This window comes from Caretta caretta, chromosome 2 (assembly GCF_965140235.1).
Source record: "Caretta caretta isolate rCarCar2 chromosome 2, rCarCar1.hap1, whole genome shotgun sequence".
In the NCBI taxonomy this organism is placed as follows: domain Eukaryota; kingdom Metazoa; phylum Chordata; order Testudines; family Cheloniidae; genus Caretta; species Caretta caretta.
In genome coordinates, this window is record NC_134207.1 from 33,117,105 (window position 1) to 33,142,848 (window position 25,744).

The 25,744-nt window shown below is 41.8% G+C and overlaps 1 protein-coding gene across 2 annotated transcripts in view; it reads right to left on the bottom strand.

Annotated features, from left to right (window-relative positions):
- Positions 1–15,193, bottom strand: part of EMC2 (ER membrane protein complex subunit 2) — a 49,753-nt gene extending 34,560 nt beyond the window's left edge. For both annotated transcript variants that reach the window (XM_048841490.2, XM_048841489.2), the window contains exons 1-4: positions 15,046–15,193; positions 8,905–9,018; positions 4,716–4,780; positions 1,014–1,099 (exon numbers count right to left, since the gene is read on the bottom strand). In XM_048841490.2, the coding sequence (XP_048697447.1) occupies positions 1,014–1,099; positions 4,716–4,780; positions 8,905–9,018; positions 15,046–15,085 (305 nt within the window). In that variant the 5' untranslated portion in view covers positions 15,086–15,193. The remainder of the gene's footprint in view (positions 1–1,013; positions 1,100–4,715; positions 4,781–8,904; positions 9,019–15,045) is intronic.
- Positions 15,194–25,744: the final 10,551 nt, after the last annotated feature.

Below are 25,744 nucleotides of genomic sequence, written 5' to 3' on the forward strand. Positions count from 1 at the left end.
CATTCATTTCAACCCAAACAACAGGCTTCATAGATTCATATCAATTTACAGTTTCAAATCATTCTTTGCAAGGAAAAGAAAGGATGAGAAACATCTGTTAAATGAAAATGGGGTTTTCTCCCTTTACATGTCTTATGTCCAGGATTCGGGGTGGCCCACGAGCTCTGGGCCTCAAAAGCCAACACTGTAAGCAGTGTGTTACAGGAAGCATGCTCGTACCAGCGTTCCATGTTGGCAGTTTCTGGAAGCCTTTTGCAAAATTTCTAGCTGCCACACCACAAGTAGATGGTTTTGGAATAGCTTATTGGAACTTGATATACAACATGTCCAAAGGGGGAAGTCAGGCAAAGACTAGAGGCGCCCTAGAGGACAGTCTACTCCTGGTGTCACCTTTGTGGGAAAAGTCATATATTATGGACAGTGAACCCATCTGTAAGCCGTCTGAACCATCCTATATAAAATGTAATAGAGTTATAGTCCTTCAGTAGGATAGAGCAAAAGCATCCAGAAGGGTTATAGTTTTCACTTTTATATTCTACAAGGTTTTTGGAGTCAACCTATTAGGGTTTTATCCACAAGGACAAAGCTTGGAGAAGAGCTATATTCAGCAGTTATTTGGGGCAGGGCAATGGTTCTGAATGCTACTTGGAATTCTGGACCAGTTGGATTAAATATGTTGGGTTTATAGCTGTGGCATACAGACTTTGTTTTGCCAAAAAAAAAAAAACTGTGTAGTGTTTTACTGTCTATAGTTTGATGATGGCAAGTAAAGGACCTTTTAAATCTATCAAGTCCAAATGGAAGATTACAAGTACTGTAATATTGTGCTAGCCAAAATACAACAGAAGTGCCTAAGCACAATAAGGTCATCATACACAAAACTATTTTTATAAAGGAAAGAGCATTGCATTTATACCCTCTGCTCTGAATTTTACTGTGTGAAGAATTCCTTTTTCAAGAGATATCAAGTACCTTTTTCCAGACAAGAATTAGGTTTTTAAATTCAGCCATACCTTTCCATGTATTCAAATCTCATGCCAGTTAATCGCTTAACCCTGTGGCTCCCAGGGAACTGTCGCCTTAGCTCCTGAAGACAAAACTGCATAAATAAAATAAATTCCTCAGAGTTAGTGATTCAGCTTTGAGTGACAAATACTACTTATCACATTAAAAAAAAAAGTCAGAATCAGAAGGCGTATTTGTCACCAGCACTTCCTACCACAACCAGAGAAAAAGCACATCAATGCCTAGAAAAAGGTCTACTACTTCCTGTCCAGTGATATCACAAGGATTCCAGAATATGTAGACAGACCACAGACTCCAAGCTGAGAAAGACTCATGGCCACCGATTAATTATTTTCAGAGTTTAAACTGTTTAATTCAGTCAATACCCTGTGAATATTATTCAACACATGGAAAGAAAAAGAAAAAAAATAGTCCTTGACTGACTAAGTCAACAACTTGGAATGTGACTTTTGATTAAAACAAAACAGCAACTTCTGGGATAAGCAATAAAATGTATTAATAAAGACAAGCTCAGAAATTGAAACCTTGTCAGCTAGAAGACTTAATTACAAGATGAATTTTCCATGCAAGTAGCTAGACAATCAGAGCTCCTTGGAAACAGTTATTTAGCTTGGAAGATTTTTATTTGCTTTTCAGATTTGAGGCCTTCCTAAATCAGTGCACAAAAGAAAAACCCCACCTATAAAAACAATAAGAGTTCAGGTGGCACTTTTTTGTTTAATGAATGTATTTTTTATAATGGAAAAAACTGCCTTTGAAAGAAGCTGTTTATAATGGTTTGCAATACAAAGAAAACATTTATATATAATAATGTTTGTGTCACTGGGTTCAATCAATCCTATAGACACAGGAGATGCAGTCTGCACACTCCTGCAAGCAATGAGACAGCTGAGCAGAAGATATTCACCCCCTATACTATACTTGCCTTTTTTTTTTTTTTTGGGGGGGGGGGGTAGGTGTCTCTGCTGCTACCTGATTGTGTACTTCAGGTTCCAAATAAGGTGTGTGGTTAACTGGTCAGTTCGTAACTCTGGTGTTTGTGACTCTGAAGTTCTACTGTACTTCAACAGGTAGGTTTCTTAATCTTAAGAGTCTGATTAATCCTACAAAGGCAAAGAAAATGTAACTCTAGCATGTTAGACACAGGTTTTGCAGGTGTCTACCAACAGTAGGTGATCTCACTAAAGCCATGTGTTACAAATATGGAATTGGCTACATGTAGTATATGCATGGGTTATGATCAGTTATTTGGTGCAAGGGAATGAAGAAAATCAGAGGACAAAAAAGAATAATGAGATGAAAACCATCTCAGACTTCTCATTTGGAACAGACACCAGTCCCTTAGGAAAGATGCATCACAGCTGTCAAGTGCTTCACTGCTAAGTAATAGGAATTCAAAAACTATTCACATACTCAGGGGCTGCAGCTGTAGCAAAAAGCCACTATGATGTTAGCTAGTTTGAATTAAATGTGTGGACCTATAACAAAACTAAAATAACCCCAACTCAGATGTAAGGCTTGCACTAAGCTTTTAGCGTATACGCAGTGCTGTGGATAAGCAGCTATACTCTCAGATCATGCTGTGTTCCTCATAGGACACTAAGAGGCCAGTAGTCCAAACTCAAAGCTGCTGCTTGGGTTATTAGTAAACACAGTATTTGGCAATTTTTGATTTTTTCCCCATGTTGGTCCATTTAAGCATTTCACAAAAGCGTTAAAAAAACCCACAGAGATAAAAAAAACTCAGAAAAAATAAGTGGAAAAATAGTATAAAAAGAAAAGGAGTACTTGTGGCACCTTAAAGACTAACCAATTTATTTGAGCATGAGCTTTCGTGATCTACAGCTCACTTCATCGGATGTACTCCTTTTCTTTTTGCGAAGACAGACTAACATGGCTGTTACTCTGAAACCTAGTATAAAAAGAGGCTTCTCTCTCAATCTATTCATTTATTTCCTTGGTGGAAGAGAAGACCTATCTATGAGAGGAATTCATGAGGCTTGCAGAAAGTGCAATATGGTATATTACGTTACTGTATATACTGAAGTTCACCCTAAAACATGGAACTCAAGATCATTACACTTTTCTAATCCTGGCTATTCGAGAGACGGACACTCTCCCAGTTCTATACTGCCATAGCTGTGGTCAGTGAAGGCACTTGAACTGAAACCCTGGCGTTTAAGTGTGCACAAGGCACTGTAAGAGCAGTCTCAATGCAGGACTCTGAACTATGGAATTCTCTCCCTTCTTGGTCTGAAGAAGCCCAGGCCTGTTGACCATCTGGGCACAACAAAACACAGTTCTTCTCCCATGCCAGGCAGGAGAATGCACTGAGGGTTGAAATGTGTGCACAGAGGTCCTTTTGTCATTTTTCTTTCCTGATTTTGGGAAAGTTGCTGAGTTTGCTTTTGTTTGCATTTTTAATCCATTACAATAGTGCTTAGAGCCCTGCATAGGCGCTTTGTCTTCAATCCTTTGACATAAGATGCTGGAGAAAGAATTAGTTCACTAACCACACAACAATGTTAATTATTAGCTAAAAATCTTACTTTTCCCCCTGCATCTAAGTAGTAATGTTAAAAAAAAAAGGCTGAATAAGATATCCAAAAGGCTTTTTAAGCTTTAGAGACCAATTGTGGCCTGTAACAAACAAATTAAAATATAAGAAGGCTCCCTTAATTTACTTAACAGGCTATTTCTAACAAGGCTATTCACAATGTTGATCTATTAAGAAAGCATATTGAAGTATTCTGAAAAAAAAATTTTTTTCTACTGGACCAACTTCTATGGCTGAAATGCAGTAACTTTAAGAAATGAGTACTGGCAAGGGCACTTGTTTTTTGGTTTTGATTTGTTAAACCACTTCTCCCCCTCATTCCGAGTTATTTTACATGGGCTTAATCCTGGTCTCATTCAAGCCAATGGAAAAAAGCCCCGCTGATTTTAATGGTGTAGTACCAAGCCTCATGTGACTCTCAGGTCCTCCCTTTTGTCTTTGCAGGAGGACTCTGGTGTGCTTTCAGGGGGTGAAAAGTGATGTCACATAATGCTGTAACTTCAGCTCCAGCTCTTCCTCCTCAGGACGCATGGGGAGGAGGGAAGGAAAGAATACAACTCAATATATTTGTAGTATAAAAAAAACAAAGCATGTTTAAGTTTATGACTCTTTATATACCACGAAGGAGTAATAAAGAGTTACTTTAATATTTAATATTCACCTTGAAAAATGCTGCAAGCAGCTGATCATACACATTGGCCTTCCTAATACACTGTGCAAGCATTTAGCTGCATGACTCCTGTTAATGTTAATAATTATCTGCAGCTAAATTCACATGCACAGCTCTGGACACTTTTTCTCAATGTGTTTGAAAAAGTGATAAAATTTGAGAGGTTTCCAACAAATATTCTCTGGACAATATGGCAGTTTTAATATTATTCCTGACTTTCAGCCCATATCAGAGTAGCTATAAATGTTTTCACAGCTAGAAGAAACATGATCTCCCCAAATAAGAGTTACACATTAAGGTGAGTGGAGGAGGTTTCTCCCCAGCAGTATATTTCTTGAAATCCTACAAGGCCGAGCTACATAGTTCCTAGCATCCTATAAAACTGTCCAAAGAACCAATCTGGAATAGGTTCATGTGAAAAAAAACTTAAGGTTTGAGTGAAATATCTGCTTGACAACTTACCAATGCCAAGTCATCCCGACTGCAGTCCAGGGCAGCAATCATCACCTGTTCATATATTATCCATACTAGATACAAGAGAGACATATTAAATGTGAGAATTGATTTTTCAAAATGATGGGAAACACCTAAAACGTAAATAAGGTTAATGAATTCCGTCTTTGTATATTTTTCCCTACCACTCCTGTACATCATTACTGAAACAGGGACATTTCAACACACTGCTGGAATTAATTAAAAGTACACTTATGCAATTTTACTTGCAGTAACAAAGTATCTTTTGACATCTTGAAAGGCAAAAAATTCTAATTCTTTGCTTTTCTTAACATTGTATCTACAGTTGTCTGTTGAAATAGACCCATTATGAAATGCACTGTGACCAGATCTGGAGAGCAGCCATACATGCTAGAAAGAAGAAAACTTTTCCCTTAACTGTTTCACTACCTTACTGTAAGTACAATATTGCCTTCTTCCCTGTTCTGTGGGAATTAGCTTATTCCACTGACAAATGTTATTTGTATTAGGATAGAGTGTAGGGGACAACTGAAAATGAGGCCCCATTGTGCTAGGAACTGTACAGAGTAAGAGACAGTCCCTGCTAGGGAGAGTTTACAGTCCTGTTAGACAAGACAGAGAACACGGGTGGGGAGGTGGAGGTGGGAGGAAGGGGAGGGGAGTATGTAACACTCCCCAGAGTGAGCTGAGTGTTAAGTCAATGGGAGTGAAGCGTGTTCAGCTCCTTGCAGGATCAGGCCTGAAGCAAAAATTTTCTACAAAGAGGACAAATAGCCACCACCACTGGTGCTCAGAGAACTTGAGGGAAAACAAATTAACCTTTTATATAGGAATTTCCTAAGAAAGAAAGCACAAATCTAAACAGTAACGTTAACCTTTCCCCATACCAAAATAAAGGCTATTGCTCACTGAACAGGTATTTCTAATTTCATTAGAAGAAAAATTACATTAAAAAAATGCTAAGTTACCACAAGGAAAATCAGATTTCATTGGAACACATCAGGCCGTAGTCCACTCATCTGGTATCCTGTCTCTAGCAGTGGCTAGCTCCAGATGCTTAGCACAAGAACCCCTGCAGCTGACAGTTATACAATAAGCTGCCCCTGAGGGAAGCCAAGGGCTTTTATATATTTTTAAATCCCATTCAATTGGACTTGGATTTTCTGACCATCCATATAAAAGTTCAGTCCTTCTTTGACCACTGTTAAACACTCAACAGCTTTTGATGAGTTCCACAGGATAAATAAGGTGTTCTTTTAAAAGATGTTTCTTTTTATCAATTTGAAAATGGTTTCCTTTCAGTTTTATTGGATGTCCTCTGTATGATGGGACAGTGTAAACAGATACCCAATTTACCTTCTCTGTGGCATTTGTTAATTTCTATTCTATATAGGTTCGTAGTGTCTTCCATTAGTGCATTAAGTGCCACATGTGGTTCATTCTCTCATGTCTCCACAGGGGAGTTGGTGGGGAAATTGTGTATATAGCGTCATCTTTGAGGGTTGGGTATTTGTTGTTTTATTTTATAGTTTTGCATTCTTCTATTGTGCTCCTCTTACCTGTCTCTTCTCGAAACCAAAAAGGCCCAATCTTTCAGTCGTTCATAAAAAAGTATTTCCATGCCTCGAGTCATTTTTGCTGCCCATCTATGAACCCATTATGTTTCTACTATATCTTCCTTGAAACAGTGAAAAGAACCCAACAGGAATACAATCAGACCTGTAAATAATTTTTGATCCTCTTACACATTTGCTTGGAAGTCTAGCAATTCAAATGAAGGTTGCAACTAATTTAGCTAGTAAAATCTGATTACAGTAAAATATGGGACACAGATATAGTCCAGTCTACACACACACTCTGAAAATGATGAAGACTGGACTGGACAACAGAGGGCATGATAAAGAGGGACTCAGCCTGTGATGCAGAAGGCTATGGAGTGGCCCACTGTGCAAGGGCTCTGGTAAAGACGGGGTGGGGAGGCACCCCACAAAGCCAGCACCAGCCCATAATAAAATAACTCATAACTGATTAACAAGAGCCTAATAAAAGAAGCTAATCCACAGTGAGTTTCTGTTTATTTAAAGAGAAAAAAAATGACAACAGCTCCCTTTGTTAGGCCCTGCGTTAATTTTACCACCAACTTCCTGCTGGAGCTACTATCAAATCCACCCATGGAGTCAGGGGTGCTGAGAAGCATTGAACCAAACGGTAAACCCTGTATATAATGAAAACTACTTCTAGCCAGGGGGTGCAGCAGCATCCCAGCACCCCTAGTCCCAGCACCCATGCATGCAGTCTTACAATGCATTTATAATAGTTGAAGAAGGGAGGCAGCACATGCAAGACTCTTATTAGGTATTTAAAGACTCTTAGTCCCAAGAAGATTGTGCTACAATATACATAGCGAAGGCTGTTTGTATAGAACATGGGTGGCCAACCTGTGGCTCCGGAGCCACATGCGGCTCTTCTGAGGTTCATATGCGGCTCCTTGTATAGGCACCAACTCCAGGGCTGGAGCTACAGGCGCCAACTTTCCAACGTGCCAGGGGGTGCTCACTGCTCAATCCCTGGCTCTGCCACAAGCCCTGTCCCCACTCCACCCCTTCCTGGTCCCTCCCGAGCCTGCCATGCCATCGCTCCTCTCCCTCCCCCCGCCCCCAGAGCCTCCTGCATGCCATGAAACAGCGGATCAGGAGGCACTGGGAGCGGGGAGAGGAAGAGGGTGGAGCTGATGGGGGGCTGCTGACATATTACTGTGGCTCTTTGGCAATGTACACTGGTAAATTCTGGCTCCTTCTCAGGCTGGCCACCCATGGCATAGATTATCCATATGACTATCTAAAGATGATGTACTATTTATAATGGTTAGCATTTTAAGATCCCTCTCATTGCAAGAAATCTGGAGGAAATACCATGGTACAGGGAGCCATCTTTACAGTTTCCAGGAAACTTGCAAGTTGAAAGATTTTTGGTCAAATATTAAGAAAATGAGTGCAAGAGTTAGTCCAGGATATATTTTGCTAGATTTTTAGTCACTGGTCTGTTAAAGAAATAATTTATTAAAATTAAATAGGGACTTGTTTAAAGCTCTTCAGACTTCAACTAATAAATATATTTCATCACTATGGTTGCAAAACTTCAATAGCAACTCTAAAAGAAAGGCTGGCAAATGAAAAAAAATGAAAGTGAAAATGTACTTTTTGTATTAAGTTAACTAAATTATAAAAAGGAAAGCCAAAGAAAGAGGAATGAACATTAAAAACAAATCATGGATATTTATCCCTTCCTGCCTGTATGGGATTCATATGCAAATTCTTGCCATGAAGTATTCTTGCCATGAAGTATTCTTGCCATGAAGTATTTTGTTTTTTCTACTGCTCTTACATAAAAAGTAATATTGCATTGTTATTTCTGAACAATTCCTTTCTGGTCTGAAGCACTCTACGCCAAGTTCTGTCCCGAGAGACATAGTGTCAAGGAATTAAAATCCCCTGAAAATAGCTATTTTATATATTGCAGAAACCCAGAGGTGCCCTAAACTACAGCGTCACAAATGCTATTCTATCATAAGAACAGCTTTCGTATTAATTTCTACAACATAGTATCACTTATGGCTTAATTTAAGGAATAGCATTCCCTTTTCCTTATTAAAAAACTCCCCTCGTTTTTTTTTTGCCATCCTTCTGAAGTGTAGATGACCTGTTGAGTGACAGCTAGACAACAAATCTCTGCCAAATGTTCACAGTAGATTCTTATGACTGGTCACTATGTGCCAACCTAAGAGTCCAATCATAGGTGCTGGAACTAGGGGTGTTGGGGGTGCAGCAGCACCCTCTGGCTTGAAGTGGTTACCATTATATACAGGGTTTACAGTTTGGTTCAAAGACTCAACACCTTCACTATAAAAATTGTTCCAGCACCCCTAAGCTCAATTAGATACGTTTTTCACCTACTTCCTCTACAAGCCATCTTTGAGAAGCAAATTAAGAGCTTAGAATACTGGCAAATTAGAAAATTAAGAAAATAATGTATGTACTCAACATTAGTAGATGCAGAATGACAACAAAAGAGTAAAAATAATATGGAGAGTATAACAAGCGAATAGCAGAGTAACAAAACTAGCTGCATATACTAACAGTGACAGATAGTAAAAGGTTTTCAAATAATTTCAACCTACTGTCATCCCCAAGCTTAGATGCATATTCATTAATTAACTCTTCTCCAACTTCCACTATCTGCTCGCTGTTCCGATGGTTTTCTTCCCTCCACTTCCTCATTTTATCACGCATCTCTGAAAAACAAAATATAAGATTTCCATGCAACAACATAATGTGAAGTCTATTTCTGGAAATGACTTTGAGGGATATAATCTATTCTTAAACATATACAGGAGATCCACAGAAGTAATTTCCACTAATACCAGAATCGCTTGTGGACAGATTGATCCCTGGAACTTTGAAATTGTTATCTTGCAACCCTTGTGTAGACTGTCCAAAAGCAAGGGGGGGGGGGAGGGGGGAAGTAATCCACTGAATTTGTGAGTTCAGAGGATATTGGATTAACAATCTAAACATCAGATATGAAAAAGACTCCATACAATACAGATTCAGCTCCGAGCATGGCCAATTCAAGCCCTACGATTCAGCGTAGATCAATTTAATATGTGTAGGGCTACACAAGTTAATATGTGTAGGACTTCAAACTAACAAAAAATAAACCAATCAAACAAAAACCTTAAAAACTGAGTTCCTCCCCTACTGGGGATGGCAACAGGTTGAAGATCTTATTAAATCTTGCTAAGGGCTTATCCTGGTATTCTTAGTCATAATTACCCTCTCTCAACCATTGGTGCCATTTGTCCATCTGGCTGTCACCCTCTCCAACCCTGAGTGAGTTATATATTTGAGTGATGTTGCATGGATATGCTTTGGAGGGCACTCAGATTCTCCTGCATAGAAAGCACCATTATACAAGATATTACTGTTCATCACTACTGGGAAGGAAGGTGAGTCCACAGAGAGTAGACAGGGAAAAAAAAAACAAAAAAAACCAAGAAGTGGAGTTCCACCTTAGAACTGTTCTAAGCTACCAATACAAAACTTCATCATACAAACAAGAAAAACAGAACAACTCCTATTTTCAAACTTGTGATTGGTATCTGCAACATAACCTTATCTGGTAACTTTCAAAGTAAGTTTCAGCATCCCCATGAATTATAATTTTCCTATAGCTAATAGACCTTGCTATATTTAGACAGTTTTCCTTGCATTTCAAAATGCACAAATTAACGAAACTTGACAGTTTAAGAGTAAATGTAGACCCTTTTCCATCTACCAGAAGTGATCTCAGCTCTCTCATAAAACTGTTACTGTGTCACATTTTGTATTTTGAAAGTCAACCAAAACCACCACAGGGTTACATTTGATGTGCATGAGTAAAATTAAATGGTTCTTGGCATGACTATCCCTGGCAATTTAAATATTAGACAGCAAGAATGTGACTGAACACAAATGTATCACACAAACTGACAGTCTAAACATACACAAAATAAATAAGTCATCCAATTTTCACCAATTCATTTACTTGACAACTATTAAAGCCTCCATGCCAGGATAACTTTCAAATGTAATACTATCTAAGCTACTAACAACATTCATGTCAACCATTAATCACCAAAGTAGGCTTTGCAGTGATGGAAAAAAGCAAAACACAGAGTATGCTGTATCCCTTGATCACTGAAAGTAAGAACGCAAGCAAAAATAAATGTGCTAGTATACATAAATACAATAAAAATATGTTATAATAAATAAAATAAATAAAAAATATGATTATAAAGTGCTGCACTCTGAACAGAAGGCCAAAAAAATGAAAAATGTTGGTAATCTAAGCAGACTCATTTTGGGAGGTGGGGGGTGTTAAGCTTATCGGTTGTGTCAGCCAATCATACTTTAAATTTTTAGGGCAAGTACACCTGTACTTTGTAACACAGGGCTGGGTAGTAGCAGTATTGGACTCTGGCAGAGGCGCGGGGAGGTTGGTTAATTTCACTTATATTTATGTTGCTATGTATATAAGTTGATCTAGAAGAACTGATGGATCTGTTTATTTTAGTGTGGTTTAAAAGAAAAATGGTTAAGGTCGTCCAGAGTTACAGATATATAAACGGAAGTGTAAGAAACCCACTGCAACAGACACTTTGTCACAATGGTGGTAATAGAACTGAGCATACTGGGGCCATTCTATGCAAGAAGTGAAATGCAATCTCTGCTCTGGAGAGTTTACAGTCTGGAAGGATGACATGGGCACACTGGAAAACAAAAAGGTATAGTTTGTAGTTACTTCACTTTTACTAGGTTTTCAGTTCACATTTTCTGGGTATCAAAGTCGCTAGACTAAAATCTTAATTTTTCCAAGTATTTTAAGATTTTAATTCTCTTTGTTTGTTCAGTCTGCATTTTGGAATATAGTTTTCGAGTCTTTACTTTAAAAACACAATTGAAGAAAATAAATCCATAGTTAGGGGCATGATTACCCAATAGCAGATATTCACATTTTCTGCACTTTTACTTTGATTTGTCTAACTAACTGTGATCAATTATTAGGCAGTTGGGCCCACAACAAGGAGGACTGTATACTTAATGATTTATACCACCAATTTTTATATTACTTTCTTAAAGTCCTTTACAATGGTATCTAAGTTTTTCACTCTCATCTGTAAAATAGCAACAGACTAAACAACTTGCCCAGGGTCACACATTAGGAAGTAAAAGAACAACTGTGTTGTATTCAGGTTCTTATCTCCTTGCCCTGTACCAGGGTATCCAAGCTTCTGAATGGCAGTCTTGCCAGAAAAGAAAATCCTCACCTACTAACAAAGACCAGTGCTTTATCCACTGGCCTATGTTGCCTCTAACTGTGACAGCTCAACATCTGCAGTTAGCTAAGTTAATGTTTAAGAACCTTACTTTTCTCTGTGGCAATCCCAGTTTTAGTCATCTTATTTGGTGTATAAAATAAAAGTACTTCTTTCTTAAGGACAGCCTGTCTTCCTTCTGGACTATTCTTCAATTATCATGTTTGAGCAAAAAATACAGTTGTTACATTTTAGATGCAGTTGTGATTAAAGATGAAATTGCAAAAGGAAGATCTGCCTATTTCAGCTATTTATTTTTTAAGTAGTATTGAGGGTCAGTGAATGCAATGAGTAATACTAAATGAGCAATATGGTAATATTAATTCATAGAAGCACAAAGTATCATGGTTGGAAGGGACCTCAGGAGGTCATCTAGTCCAACCCCCTGCTCAAAGCAGGACCAATCTCCAACTAAATCATCCCAGCCAGGGCTTTATCAAGCCTGACCTTAAAAATCTCTAAGGAAGGAGATTCCACCACCTCCCTAGGTAACCCATTTTAGTGCTTCACTTCAATTAAATAACTGCATTGACTTATTTTGTTTAAGAGAATCCATCCTCAACATACAGGATTCTGAAGACTATCCACCTTCAAGATCACCATCATTTTCTATAGTTTCAGAGTTATCTGCCAATGATAGTGTTTCAACCATATCATGTATGTCACATAGCCACAGTTACCACCTGTAGCAAAAAGAAAAAAAAAAATTCCATCATCCAGAAACCACCATAGATAAGTTTGTGATAAGAACCGGCAGATTACAAAAAGAGGTAACTGATGATAAAATTGCCCAGTTTGTTTATGCAACAAAGTCTCCTTTCCATATAATTGAGAACCCACACTTCATTAACATGGTTCAGTCATTAAGACAAGGATACAGTTCACCCAACAGAGCAGATGTCACAGGCAAATTGCTGGATAAAGTGTATGAAAGAAATTGAGCAGTGTGCAAAAGGTCTAGAGCAGTGCTACTCAAAGTGGTGGTCCGAGCCATCGGCCGCCGGTCTGGGAGCATATTGGAAAAAAAAATTGACGGTCCCCCACATCAGATAGCTTGAGAAGCACTGGTCTAGAGGGTAAAATTGTTAACCTGAGTCTTGATGGGTGGAGCAATGTCCACAATGATGCTGTTGTATGTGCTTGTGTGACAACAGAAGAAGGGAATGTCTTCCTTAATGAAACAATTGGTACATCAGGAAATGCACACACAGCAGAATACTTACAAGAAGTAGCAGTAAAAGCTATAACAAGCTGCGGAAAGAAATTCAAATGTCTAGTACGCAGCTTGGTCACAGACAGTGCTGCAAATGTATCCAAGATGAGAAGAAATCATTTAGCAGAGAGTGAAGAGAGTCCCAAGCTAACAACATATGGTTGCAGTGCTCATTTGATGCACCTCCTAGCCAAAGTTTTCAAAATAAATCACTTTAAAAACGTATAGTGTGTATCTTCTAACAATGAAACCTACATTTACCTCCGAGTTGTGAAGAATATGTATTAAGGTTGTAACAACCAAGAAGAATGCACTTTTATGTAGAAATCCATGATTAAATAGAGTCATCCTGAGTAGTGATTTAAATTATGATTTAAATCAAATTCACCCTGATGCTATATGATCTGGCATTTGTGGATGGCAAGAGTAAATTAGTTGTTTGTTGCAAAGTACTTTGAGGACTTTAGACAAAAGCCCCAAAGTAAAATAATTTATTGTAATATGAAAGTGTAAGGATGAAACTTTCAGAAGCAACTACGTGATTTCAAAGCATCAGCCCCATTGCAGCTTGTACTCATAAGTCACTTAGCAGCTTTTGAAAAACCAACACATAATTCCCTACTGTGTCCATTAGAAGTATCTGTCATTCTTGATAATATTCAAAGGGGTCAGTTGCATACAACTTTCTGTAAAGTTTTCTTTGGGGCTTGAAATTTTCCATCTATTTTCTTTTATTCGAAAATCAGAGTTAAATCTGTACAGCCATTTTTGAGGCCATGTCTACGCTAAAAGGGGTTTGTCAGTGTAGACATAAGCTTATACAAGAGTTCTTTTGCTGGTATAGGTTATACCAATTCCCCAAATGAAATAAACTATAACAGCTGGTGTAACTTGTGTCTAAACCAGGGCTTTTTGCAAGTATAGAAGCGTCATTTTAAAAAAGTTTCACCCCTCTACTGGAAAAGTTTCTAGTATAGACCTGCCCTGAGTTATTGGACAATTTTAAGTGTAAGCATGTAGTTTCTCATTAAGGCTTTTTTCTCTCTCAACAATGAAAGGACAGTTGCTAGTGGGTTGTCTGCCAACAGGTCAAGATACCATGCAGGTTTAACAACAATGTGAGCTAAACACATTAACAGAAATTTTGTAACAGAGCACATGTGCGAGAAGGTTTGGAAAGAAGTTTGGACCAGGATACCTGTTCCACACATGTGATGTTACAGTCAGGGAGAGAGGACAAACTTTTCCCTGCCAGTTCTCATTTGGGAGATACTGGCATGCAAGGTAGCGTAAATACTGAGAAGAGGGCCAGGGAAAGGGGAATGTGGGAGGGAGGGAGAGAGAGAAGGGAAATGGGGCAGGAAACAGTGGGGAGAGGAAGGGGGATGGAATGGGGAGGGAAGGGCAAAGGGGGGGGCACAAATGGGAGCTTTGCATGTGGTATCCCCTCAGCAGATGCAGCTGGGGCTCCCCTGTTAAGCAGGCCCATTGAATCCCCACCCTAAATTAGCCCACCCACCTGGACCTCCCCAAGCCTCCCGCCCCCTCACCAAGCCACAACCAGCTGCACCCAGACACACACCCCTTTACAGGGCCCCATTCCCCCACACTTGGATCCTCTCTGCTGAGCCCCAACCACCTTCATCTGGACCCCCCCCCGGCAAAGTCCCACTGCCCCTGCGCCGAGATGTCCTAAACGAGCACCTGTGCATTCAGATCCCCCCCGCACCCAGTTTGGCCCACACAGAACCCTTTCATCCCACCCTGGAGTCCGCCCGACACACACACTGAGCCCCTCCACACTTGGATCCTGGTGAGCTGAGCCTGCCTGCCCGCACCTGGCGCAGAGGGGCAGGCCCCAACCTCGTACTGTGTCCCGGCCAGGCGCAGCCTCCGCCCGAGTCCGTCCCAGGAAGGGGGCGCTTGGGGGCCGCAGGGTGACCGCCCATGCAGCCAGTGGCCGGTGCGCCCCACTGCCAGCTGGGAAGGCCGGCGGCGCTGGCCTCTCGCGGGGAGCTCAGCGCACTGCTCGGGCCCCAGCCAGACGAGACCACCCCCCCAACCTCGGCTCCCCCCGCCGGGCAGCCCGTGCTAGTGACCCGGCGCAGAGTCAGAGGGAGGCAGGTCACGGGGGGCGGAGCCCGGCCGGCCGCACGCCCCGGATCCCCCCCCATTCGGCCAGGAGCAGTTACCTTCCCAGGTCACATCGTACAGCTCCGAGACCTTCGCCATCTTGCCGGCGTAACCGCCTCCTCCCCGCCCCTGTGCGATCACCCTCCGAGCATGCGCCTGGGGGCTGCGCACGCGTGATGGCGTCTGCTGAAGCCTCTGCCCTGCCTTGGGCTGTGACCGGGCTCCCCGCTGTTGGGTGAAAGGGCGCGGGATGGGGGAGGGGAGAGTGGCTGCCCAGGAGGGGCAAACAACAGCGGGAGGCCGGGGTAGTCAAGGGGTGGAATCAGGGGGGTGGGGGAGGCGCTGCCAGACAGAGGCAGATGGGGGAGCCTCGGGCAAAGTTCCCACAAAGGGCAGCAGAAATAGGGCTGTTTCCCCCAGCTGGGCAGGTCGGTTCCCGCCTCCCGGGGCTGAGTGTTTACAGGCTCAGCGCAGCCCAGAGCCTGGACAAGGCCGGGTTTCTCCACCTGCAAGGATGGAGTGAGCTGCTGAAGGATCCGGTGAAATATTTCACACACACGCACACCCCTAAAAACTCTGATGGCCATCCATAGTTGTAGTGGCAGTTTCCACGGTATACATCTGATGAAGTGAGCTGTAGCTCACGAAAGCTCATGCTCAAATAAATTGGTTAGTCTCTAAGGTGCCACAAGTACTCCTTTTCTTTTTGGTTAAAGAAAGTGGTTATCCGATAGTATGTCTGCATAAAGCCTCAGAGTACCTGGTCTCAGCTGCTGTTCTGACTGCTGGCATTGGACTGTCTTTTTCTTGTGACAGAGTAGCAGCTGTGTTAGTCTGTATCCGCAGAAAGAAAAAGGAGTACTTGTGGCAGCTTAGAGACGAACATTTATTTGAGCATAAGCTTTCGTGAGCTACAGCTCACTTTGTTGGATGCACTTCACTGATGAAGTGAGCTGTAGCTCACGAAAGCTTATGCTCAAATTTGTTAGTCTCTAAGGTGCCACAAGTCCTCCTTTTCTTTTTCTTGTAGTTCACTATAAATGTAGTTTCATGCCTTTAAAATATTTTTTAAAATGTTATTTTTATTACTCTTCTTATTCTTAGCACTTCACTTACCTTCATTAATACTATGTCAATGGATGACGTGCTATTTAACTTATATTTTAATACTAGATCCTTGAACATATTAACAGTTGCTAGTAGCTTCAGCAATCATATCGGACAATATTTCTAGAATAACACTTCCTATGTTTTTACTGCAGTTTTGTCATCTACAATTTTTAATTTTTTTTTAATATAACAGATTTATTCTTTAAGATCACATGACTTCAAGGCTGACTAATTTCCTGGGTTAGCGTCAAAACTTTAGCTTCCTTTGATTTGCCAATGAGGACTGCCTGTGTCAACTGTTATTTCACCTCTGTATCCATCACCCTAGTGCTTTTTCACATGTCACCATTGTGTGTAGAACTTCATTCCCAGATATTAACCAAAGGCTGTATTTAAGGGTTTCATACAAGATAGTACAGTGCCCTTATGGCCACATTTCTAAAGGTATTTAGGTCACTGGTGGGATATTTAAAAGCATCTAGATGCTTTCAACCTTTACAAAGGTTGCTATCACTTAAAATCTAACTTATTTTTGTTTTGTCTAAAACCAGTGTGTGGAAATTATAACTTGGGGTGGAAAGCTGTTGCATATCTCTCTCCACATTGAGGGAGGGGGAAACTTTATGAGCTTATGCTGTACAGTTTCCTGTGCAGTGCAAGGTGGTATAATTTTGGGTTTACACTCCAGAGGGAGGTGCGTGCCTTAGCAACTGGGAGGTGCCTTAGCTGAGCCTTCCCATACAGAGCTGATCTCAGCATCTGTGTGTAAAGCTGCAGCTGGATCTGTGTGTATGCTGATGAAAGAGCAAGGTTGGAGAGCTTGGCAACTTATCACAGCACCACAGTGTGAAAGGGAGCCCAGGCTGGTGGGTGAAGTGGTCTCAGTGGTACCCCAGTTTCAGGTGGTACCCCAGGGGAACCTGTCACACCCATGCATTAATCCGCCACTGAAACACTGGAGCACACACTTTTCTATTACTTCATTTGTTGCAGACATAGATGCTGTTGTTCTACCAAATTGTTTATATTGCTAATTGCATATTTTACTTTTATAGCTCTTTATGTATGCTACATATTTTCTTAGGATATATTCTGTTTCTGAGAAATTCACTGTTTTGTACTGCCAAAAATCAGCAATTTTTAAAAATCAATTATTCTCTCACTCCTTTGCATTGGTCTGGGAAGGTGGGGTGCATAATGCTGACCTCCCTTAGTTTGCCTTTTGGCAAAACTTAAGTGCCTTGTTTCCACTATGGTTTTATAGAGTGATAGCTAATAGATGTTAGCTACACAGCAGTAAAAAATAATAATTAAAAAAAAACCACTTTTCTTAACAGTGAGGACACAGATTATAATGCTGACTCAGATGTTTAATGCACCATTATTGTTTGTGGCTTGACAATTCTGATTACGTCGATAACTGCTCTTTTGCCATCAGAGGTATTTGCATCTGAATGTCTGCAGCCCCCCACTGGAGTGGTTGTCATGGAAAACTAGTTAAAACATCCGTAAACTAAAGGAATTAATAAAGGCTTTCCCCCCTCAATTTCCTTTATTCTTTTCCCCATTACTTACTAAGGGCTTGTCTACTATAGCCCTGAGATTTAACACTGTAGAATTCTTTTTCCAAATTACAAAAGGACCTTTATTTGTGTCCAAATTTAAAATAGAGGTTTCACAATGGTAGCCAATGGTGATGGTAGTTCCCCCATCCATCACAAATAGCTGCCCCCTGTCCCAGAGGATGTGGAAAGGTAAAGACAGTGAGCACTTAGGAGTGGAGAGTAAAGATAACCTAGGTCTGGTCCAACGCCTAAATGAAGTCTTTGACCCAGTTTTTAATAAGGGTAATGAGGAACCTGGGGGCAGTGGCAGGGTTTGGGAACAATGATATGGAAATAGACATTACCACAGCCAAGATGGAAGCCAAGCTCAAACAGCTTAATGGGACCAAATTGAAGGGTCCAGATAATCTCTGTCTAAAAATAAAGGAAATGACACATGAAATTGCAGGCACAATAGCAATGATTTTTAATGAATCTGTACACTTCGGGGTCATACCTGATGACTGGACAACCGCAAATACAGTACCCATTTTTAAGGAAGAGAAGAGAAAAGTGATCTAGTAAACTACAGGCCCATTAGTTTGACCTCAGTTGTATGCAAGGTCTTAGAACAAATTTAGAAAGAAGGAGCAATTAATGACACAGCGGTAACAGCAAATGAAATAAAATACAGCATGGTTTTACAAAAGGTAAATCATACCAAACCAACCTGCTCTCTTTCTTTGAGAAGATAACTGATTTTCTAGACAAAGGAAATGTAGTAGATCTAATCTACCTGGATTTCAGTAAAGCATCTGATACAGTTCCACATGGGAAATTATTAGTTACATTGGAGAAGATGGGAATTAATATGAGAATTGAATGTTGGGTAAGGAACTGGTTAAAGGGAAGACTACAACAGGTCATGCTGAAAGGTGTCAGGCTGGAAGGAAGTTACTAGTGAAGTCTGTCAAGGATCCATCTTGGGACCAATCTTATTTAACATTTTCATTAATGAACTTAGCACAAAAAAGTGGGAGTGCGCTAATGAAATTTGAGGATGACACAAAGTTGGGAGATATTGGCAATATAGAGGAGGACCAGAATATCATGCAAGAGATTTTGGATGACCTGAAAAACTGGAGTAATAGAAATGGAATGAAATTTAATAGTGCAAAGTCATGCACTTAGGGACTAAACAAATTTTTTTCCTATTTAATGCTGATGTATCAGTTCTAAACAACAGAGGAGTAGAAAGACCTGGGTGTCTTTGTAAATCACAGGATGACTATAAGCCACCATGTGATGTGGCTGTGAAAAAGCCTAACACAATCCTAGGATGCATCAAGTGAGGTATTTACAAATGCCTCGCTTGATGCAGATTAGATTGAAGATAGGAAGTGTTATTACCATTATACAAGACACTGGTGAGACCACATCTGGAATCTGTGTGCAGTTCTGGCCTCCCATGTTTAAGAAAGGTGAATTCAAAGTAGAACAGGGGCAAAGAAAGACAACTGGGATGATCAGAGGAATGGAGAAACTACCTTACCAGAGGAGACTTAAGGAAGCTTGGTTCATTTAGCTTAACAGAATGATGGATATGGGGAGATACTGCTCTCTGTAAATATATCAGAGGGATACATACCAGGGAGGAAGAGGAGATATTTAAGTTAAGGGCCAATGTTGGTCCAAGACCAACTGGATATAAACTGGCCATTAATAGGTTTAGACTTGAAAGTAGGTACAGGTTTCTAACCGTCAGAGGAATGAAGTTCTGGAACAGCCTTCCAAGCAGAGTAGTAGGAGCAAAATACCTAACTTGTTTTAAGACTGAGCTTGATAGGAAGGCCTAAAAAGAATTTTAGGAACAATTACCCAAAGGCTCAAAAAGTAATAGCAATCTTTTTTTAATTACATCAGAAGCAGGAAGCTTGCTAAACAAGCAGTGGGGCCACTGGACCATCAAGGTGCTAAAAGAGCACTCAAGGATGATAAGGCCATTGCAGAGAAACTAAATGAATTCTTTGCATCGGTCATCACGCCTGAGGAAGTGAGGGAGATTCCCAAACCTGAGCCATTCTTTTTAGGTGACAGATCTGAGGAACTGATTTAAATTGAGGTATCATTAGAGGAGGTTTTGGAACAACTTGATGAACAGCAATAAGTCACCAGGACCAGATGGTATTCACCCAAGAGTTCTGAAGGAACTCATATGTGAAATTGCAGAACTATTAACTGTAGTCTGTAACCTATCATTTAAATCAGTTTCTGTACCAGATGACTGGAGGATAGCTAATGGGATGCCAATTTTAAAAAAGGCTCCACAGGTGATCCCAGCAATTACAGGCCTGTAAGCCTGACTTCAGGAGAGGGCAAACTGGTTGAAACTATAATAAAGAACAATATTGTCACACATATAGATGAACATAATTTGTTAAGGAAGTGTCAACATGGTTTTAGTAAAGGGAAATCATGCCTCACCAATCTACTAGAATTCTTTGAGGGGATCAACAAGCATGTGGACCTAGGGGATCCAGTGGATATAGTGTATTTAGATTTTCAGAAAGCCTTTGACAAGGTCCCTCATCAAAGGCTCTTACATAAAGTAATTTGCTATGGGGTAAGAGGGAAGGTGCTCTCATGGATTGGGAACTGGTTAAAAGATAAGAAACAAAAGGCAGGTATAAATGGTGTTACAAGGCAAGGCCAGATGGCTATAGAAAAGTAGGGGGAGATAGATATATTAGCTCCCAGGCTAAACAAATCCCTGGTACCACGATAAGTGAAATGGCAGTTGCTCCAGGTCAATTAAGACACCTGGGGCCAATTAAGAACTTTCCAGAAGGCAGGGAGAAGGCTAGGTTGGTTGGGAGACCGGAAGCCAATCAGGGGCTGGCTGAAACGAGTTAAAAGCCTCCCAGATAGTCAGGTGGGTGTGCATGTCAGGAGCTGTGGGAGGAAGTTGTGCTGTTGGAGAGGCTGAGTAATATCAGGCACAAGGAAGGGGGCCCTGAGGTAAGGGTGAAGTGGAGCTTGAGGAAGTGAGGGCTGCTGTGGGGGAAGTAGCCCAGGGAATTGTACATGTCATGTTTCTAAAAAGTTAGCTACCATAGCTGATACTATTAGGGTCCCTGGGCTGGAGCCCGGAGTAGAGGGTGGGCCTGGGCTCCCCCCACCCCACCTTTGCCCCCTGATTAATCACTGAGACTGGGAGACAACAGACTGTGCAAGGGAGGATAACTTCTCCTCACCTCCCTCACTGGCTTATGATGAAAATGGCTCAGACTGTGACCCTTGTCTCTGGAGAGAGAAGGGTTACGTGGAGGGTCACAATGAGCCTCTGAGGCTAGCGAAATCTGCCAGGAAATGCGGGACCCACGGAGGCAAGGACAGAGCTTTGTCACAATGGTCAGTTTTCAGAATGAAGAGAGGTAAATAGTGGTGTCCCCCAGGGGTGTGTTCTGAGACCAGTCCTATTCAACATATTCATAAATGATCTGGAAAAAGGGGTAAACAGTGAGGTGGCAAAATTTGCAGATGATACAATATTACTAAAGATGCTTAAGACTCAGGCAGACTGTGAAGAGCTACAAAAGGATCTCTCAAAACTGGGTGACTATGCAACAAAATGGCAGATGAAATGTAATGTTTATAAGTGCAAAGTAATGCACATTGGAAAGCATAATCCAATCCTAACTATACATATAAAATGATGGGGTCTAAATTAGCTGTTACCACTCCAGAAAGATCTTGGAGTCATTGTGGATAGTTCTCTGAAAATATCCACTCAGTGTGTAGCGGCAGTCAAACAAGCAAACAGAATGCTGGGTATAATTAAGAAAGGGATAGATAATAGGACATAAAATATCATGTTGCCTCTATATAAATCTATGGTACACCCACATCTTGAATACTGTGTGCAGATGTGGTCTCCCATCTCAAAAAAGATATACTGGAATTGGAAAAGATTCAGAAAAGGGCAACAAAAATGATTAGGGGAATGGAACAGCTTCCGTATGAGGAGAGATTAATAAGCCTGCAACTTTTCAGCTTACAAAAGAGATAGCTAAAGGGAGATATGACTGAGGTCTATAAAATTATGACCAGCGTAGAGAAAGTAGATAAGAAAGTGTTGTTTACTACTTCTCATAACACAAGAACTAGGGATCATCAAATAAAATTAATAGGTAGCAGGTTTAAAACAAACAAAAGGAAGTATTTCTTCATACTTCGCACAGTCAACCTGTGGAACTCCTTGCCAGAGGATGTTCTGAAGGCCAAGACCATAACAAGGTTCAAAAAAGAACTAGACAAATTCATGGAGGATAGGTCCATCAATGGCTATTAGCCAGGATGGGCAGGGATTGTGTCCGTAGCCTCTGTTTGCCAGAAGCTGGGGATGGGCGATGGGGATGGATCACCTGATGATTACTTGTTCTGTTCATTCTCTCTGGGGCACTGGTCTTGAATATCCTTTTCTGTTCATTCCCTGTGGGACACCTGGCACTGGCCACTGTAGGAAGACAGGGTACTGGGCGAGATAGACCTTTGGTCTGAGCCAGTAGGGCCATTCTTATGTTCTTATGATAAGTTTATGGAGGGAATGGTATGATGAGATTGCCTATAATGGCATATAGACCATCTGCAGCCACTATTAGCAAATATCTCCAGCAGCTGGAGATGGGACACTAGATGGGGAGGGCACTGAGTTACTACATAGAATTCTTTCCCAGGTGTCTGGCTGGTGGGACAGCGGGGAGCCACACCGGCTCACTACACACAGCTGAGGAATTAGTTCAGCTGCAGAAGTCTTCCCTGGCGGCTCTTGTGGAGGCAGAAAATAAGTACAGTTATGCTGGGGCCCTAGGTCAGGGCGGGGCAACAATGACTCAGGCCCTCAGGCAGGGGCTGCACAATAATACTATGCAGTAGCAATATAAACAGTAGTAAGTCCTGGCCCTAGGTCAGAGCAGGGCAATACTGAGTCAGGAGCTCAGGTCCTCAGGCAGGGCTGAGCAGTAACAGTAGGCCCAAGCCTCCAAATGGTCTGGGAGAGGGGGAGAATTGGGTGGCAGGGGGGACGCAGGCCCTCCCGCTCCCCTGCGTCCCAGCCTGGAGCCCTAGGAGCGGTAGAAGGCCCACTGCTGTGTCAGTGGGGATCCTGGCCGCAACACACTGACATGGACTCTGGCAATGCTACAGCCAGACTAGGGTCGGCTGCCCCCGGGCTACTTCCTGACTACTCCTGGTGGTACCTGTGTCACGGTGGTGTCCTCTGGAGGGTCCAGCATCATGGGTTCCTCCAGATAGCGGGCACGGGGCAGGTCGGGCCAATCCTGGCATGCACCTTGGGGCACAGGGGCTTCCCAGCTGTGGCCTAGGCTGGAGGCATCTGGCCCTCCAGTGAGCTCTGAAGGCGAGTCTTTATACTTCTGGGTTGCCGCTTGACCCTCTGAGGGGTGGGCTCAGAGCTCCCTAGCTCCGCCCACCCCAGCGTCTGGATGGGCTCGTCCCTCTCTGGGGCGGCAGGGAGCCACACCGGCTCACTTCAACCTTCCTCTGCAGCAGGGGGCATGGGTCACTTGCTGGTTTGATCTAGAGTAAATGGTGAATTCTCTCTAACTTGAAGTCTTTAAATTGTGATTTGAAGACTTCATTAACTCAGCAAGAGGTTATGGGTGTATTACATGAGTGAGTGGGAGAGGTTCTGTGGTCTATGAGATGTAGGAGATCAGACTAGATGATTATGATGGTCCCTTCTGACCCTGAAGTCTATGAGCAAGTTATGACTAAGCAGCAAAAGAGAATTCCTAGATGTCACTAACTGCTACCAACAGCAAATTGTGCCAGAGCAGTTTGTAACACTACAGCCCAGCTCATGTTATTCCTGGTCCTGAGGAGAAAGGGACTGGGGTAGCCCTCATTGGAGGATAGTGCCAGGCAGGGTCCATGTGGACCAACGGGTGGGCTGCTTAGTCACAGCACTGGGCTTGGGGCTCAAAGCTGTTCCAGGAAATGGGAAGGGGTGGGGATTATTGAAAATGAGATGTGACAATCACAAATCCACACCGAGCAGCAGTCTGCCCCCCTGTACAACCACACATCTGCACCCAGCCCCCTGCACAACCACACAGCAAGTTCCCTTTACAGTTATACACAAAACACAGTCACATCCACAGCCCCCTCTGCACAGTCACACCTCATGCAAAATGTCCCCAAACACCTTGCACCATCACACATACCTCACCCCCCTCCCTTCACAATCACACAAAACCCTACAATATCATCCCAACTTCCCTGAAAAATCACACATACACCTCAGGCCGAATCATCCCGCATCACATACACTGCAACTGCTCTGCATAATTACACTGCAAAAAACACCCTGAAAAAAAATCACACTCACACAACTGTAGAGTGCACTTCTAGTTTGCACAGATATGCAAACTCTCTTACACACACAAATTTGATTTGCAAGAGAGTGAAATCTTTAAGACTGCCTTAAAATGAATCCACAACTATATGAGACTGGGCAGGTCTGGATAATTGAAAAGCAAAAAGTGAAAGTCTGATAAAATTCCTATCAGAGTTTTCTGCTTTGCTTCAAGAATGAAATAGCTACAGTGAAAGGGGAGAAATCATTGACTTTTCCAGTTTGGCCTATTTGACCTAAACTCAGTTAGAAAGATCTGGTTTTACTCATTTAAAATGTGTACAGATTACGAGGTACCTACTAATCTAGTTTTCCCTTTTAGTATTAGGCATTCTGCTTTAGCCCATCACCAGTGTGACTCTGTCATCCAAGCATCCTTACATATGAGCTGCCTGTGACTAAGATAACAGCAGAGAGATCAGAGAGAGGAGATTGTGGTAGGATCTGCAACTTCTCAAAGGTGAGGCCTACATAAGCATTTTTCTTAAAATCTTCCACTGTTGCAGTAGGACATTGCAGCTCCACCAGTGGTAGAAAAGGTGAAAGCTCTACTGCAGAGCAACCCCTGCTGTTTTAACCCATGGATTATCTAACTCTGCACATCATGGGGATCCTGAAAAAACTGCCCCACATGGTGACATTCACATTAATATCACAAACATTGACAACCCTGTTAGTTAAACTTCACGTAAACACTTCAAGCACAACATTCTAATCCTGTTGAAGTCAGTGGGAGTTTTGCCATTGACTTCAATGGGCCAGGATTTCATGCTTTTTTTCAGTTTCAGGTTGATTTGGCCTATGGTAGTTGATCTGTGATACAGTAGCATTGGTAGGGTACTGGACTGTCACTCAGGAGAGCTGGGTTCTATTTCCTGGTCTGCTGTGTGATCTTGGGCAAGTCACTTTGCCTCTTTGTGCTTCTCTTTCCTGTCTCATCCTTTTTCTATCTCATCTCTTTAGATTGTAAGCTATTCAAGGCACAGACTGTCTCTCACCATGTATAAGTGCAGCACCTAGCACAACTGGGTCCCAACTTCGGCTAGGGCCTCCAAGCACTACTGTAATGCAAATAAAAAATAATAACAACAGTAGGGAGGGATAGTTCAGTGGTTTGAGCATTGGCCTGCTAAACCCAGGGTTGTGAGTTCAATCCTTGAGGGGGCCATTTAGGGATCTGGGGCAAAAATTGGGGATTGGCCCTCTTTGAGCAGGGGGTTGGACTAGATGACCTCCTGAGGTCCCTTCCAATCCTGATATTCTATGATTCTATAGAGCTTAAAGAGGCACTATCATCTTAAAAGCCCATGATTAAGATTTTCAGAAATGACTAGTGATTTTTGGTGCCCAACTTGAGACACCTTCAAGGAGCCTGATTTGTTGAAAATGCCACCCAGAAGTTTAAGCTTCCTAACACTGTCTCACAAATATTTCTCAACTCTGATCTGAAGAGATCTCCTTCAGAAATTAGTAGATATTTCAGGCTCTATCCCCCAAATCAAGCCTCAGTCTCTGTCAATACATTTACCAGTTATTGCCAAATTATATTTTACTCGGTACGAATTATGTTGTCTATTCTGAACTGGACTGAAACCACCAATTGTTTTTACAGTCTGTCAAACAGAAATTAGATGGTCCGGATTTTGGCCACGAATGGACCTGAACTAG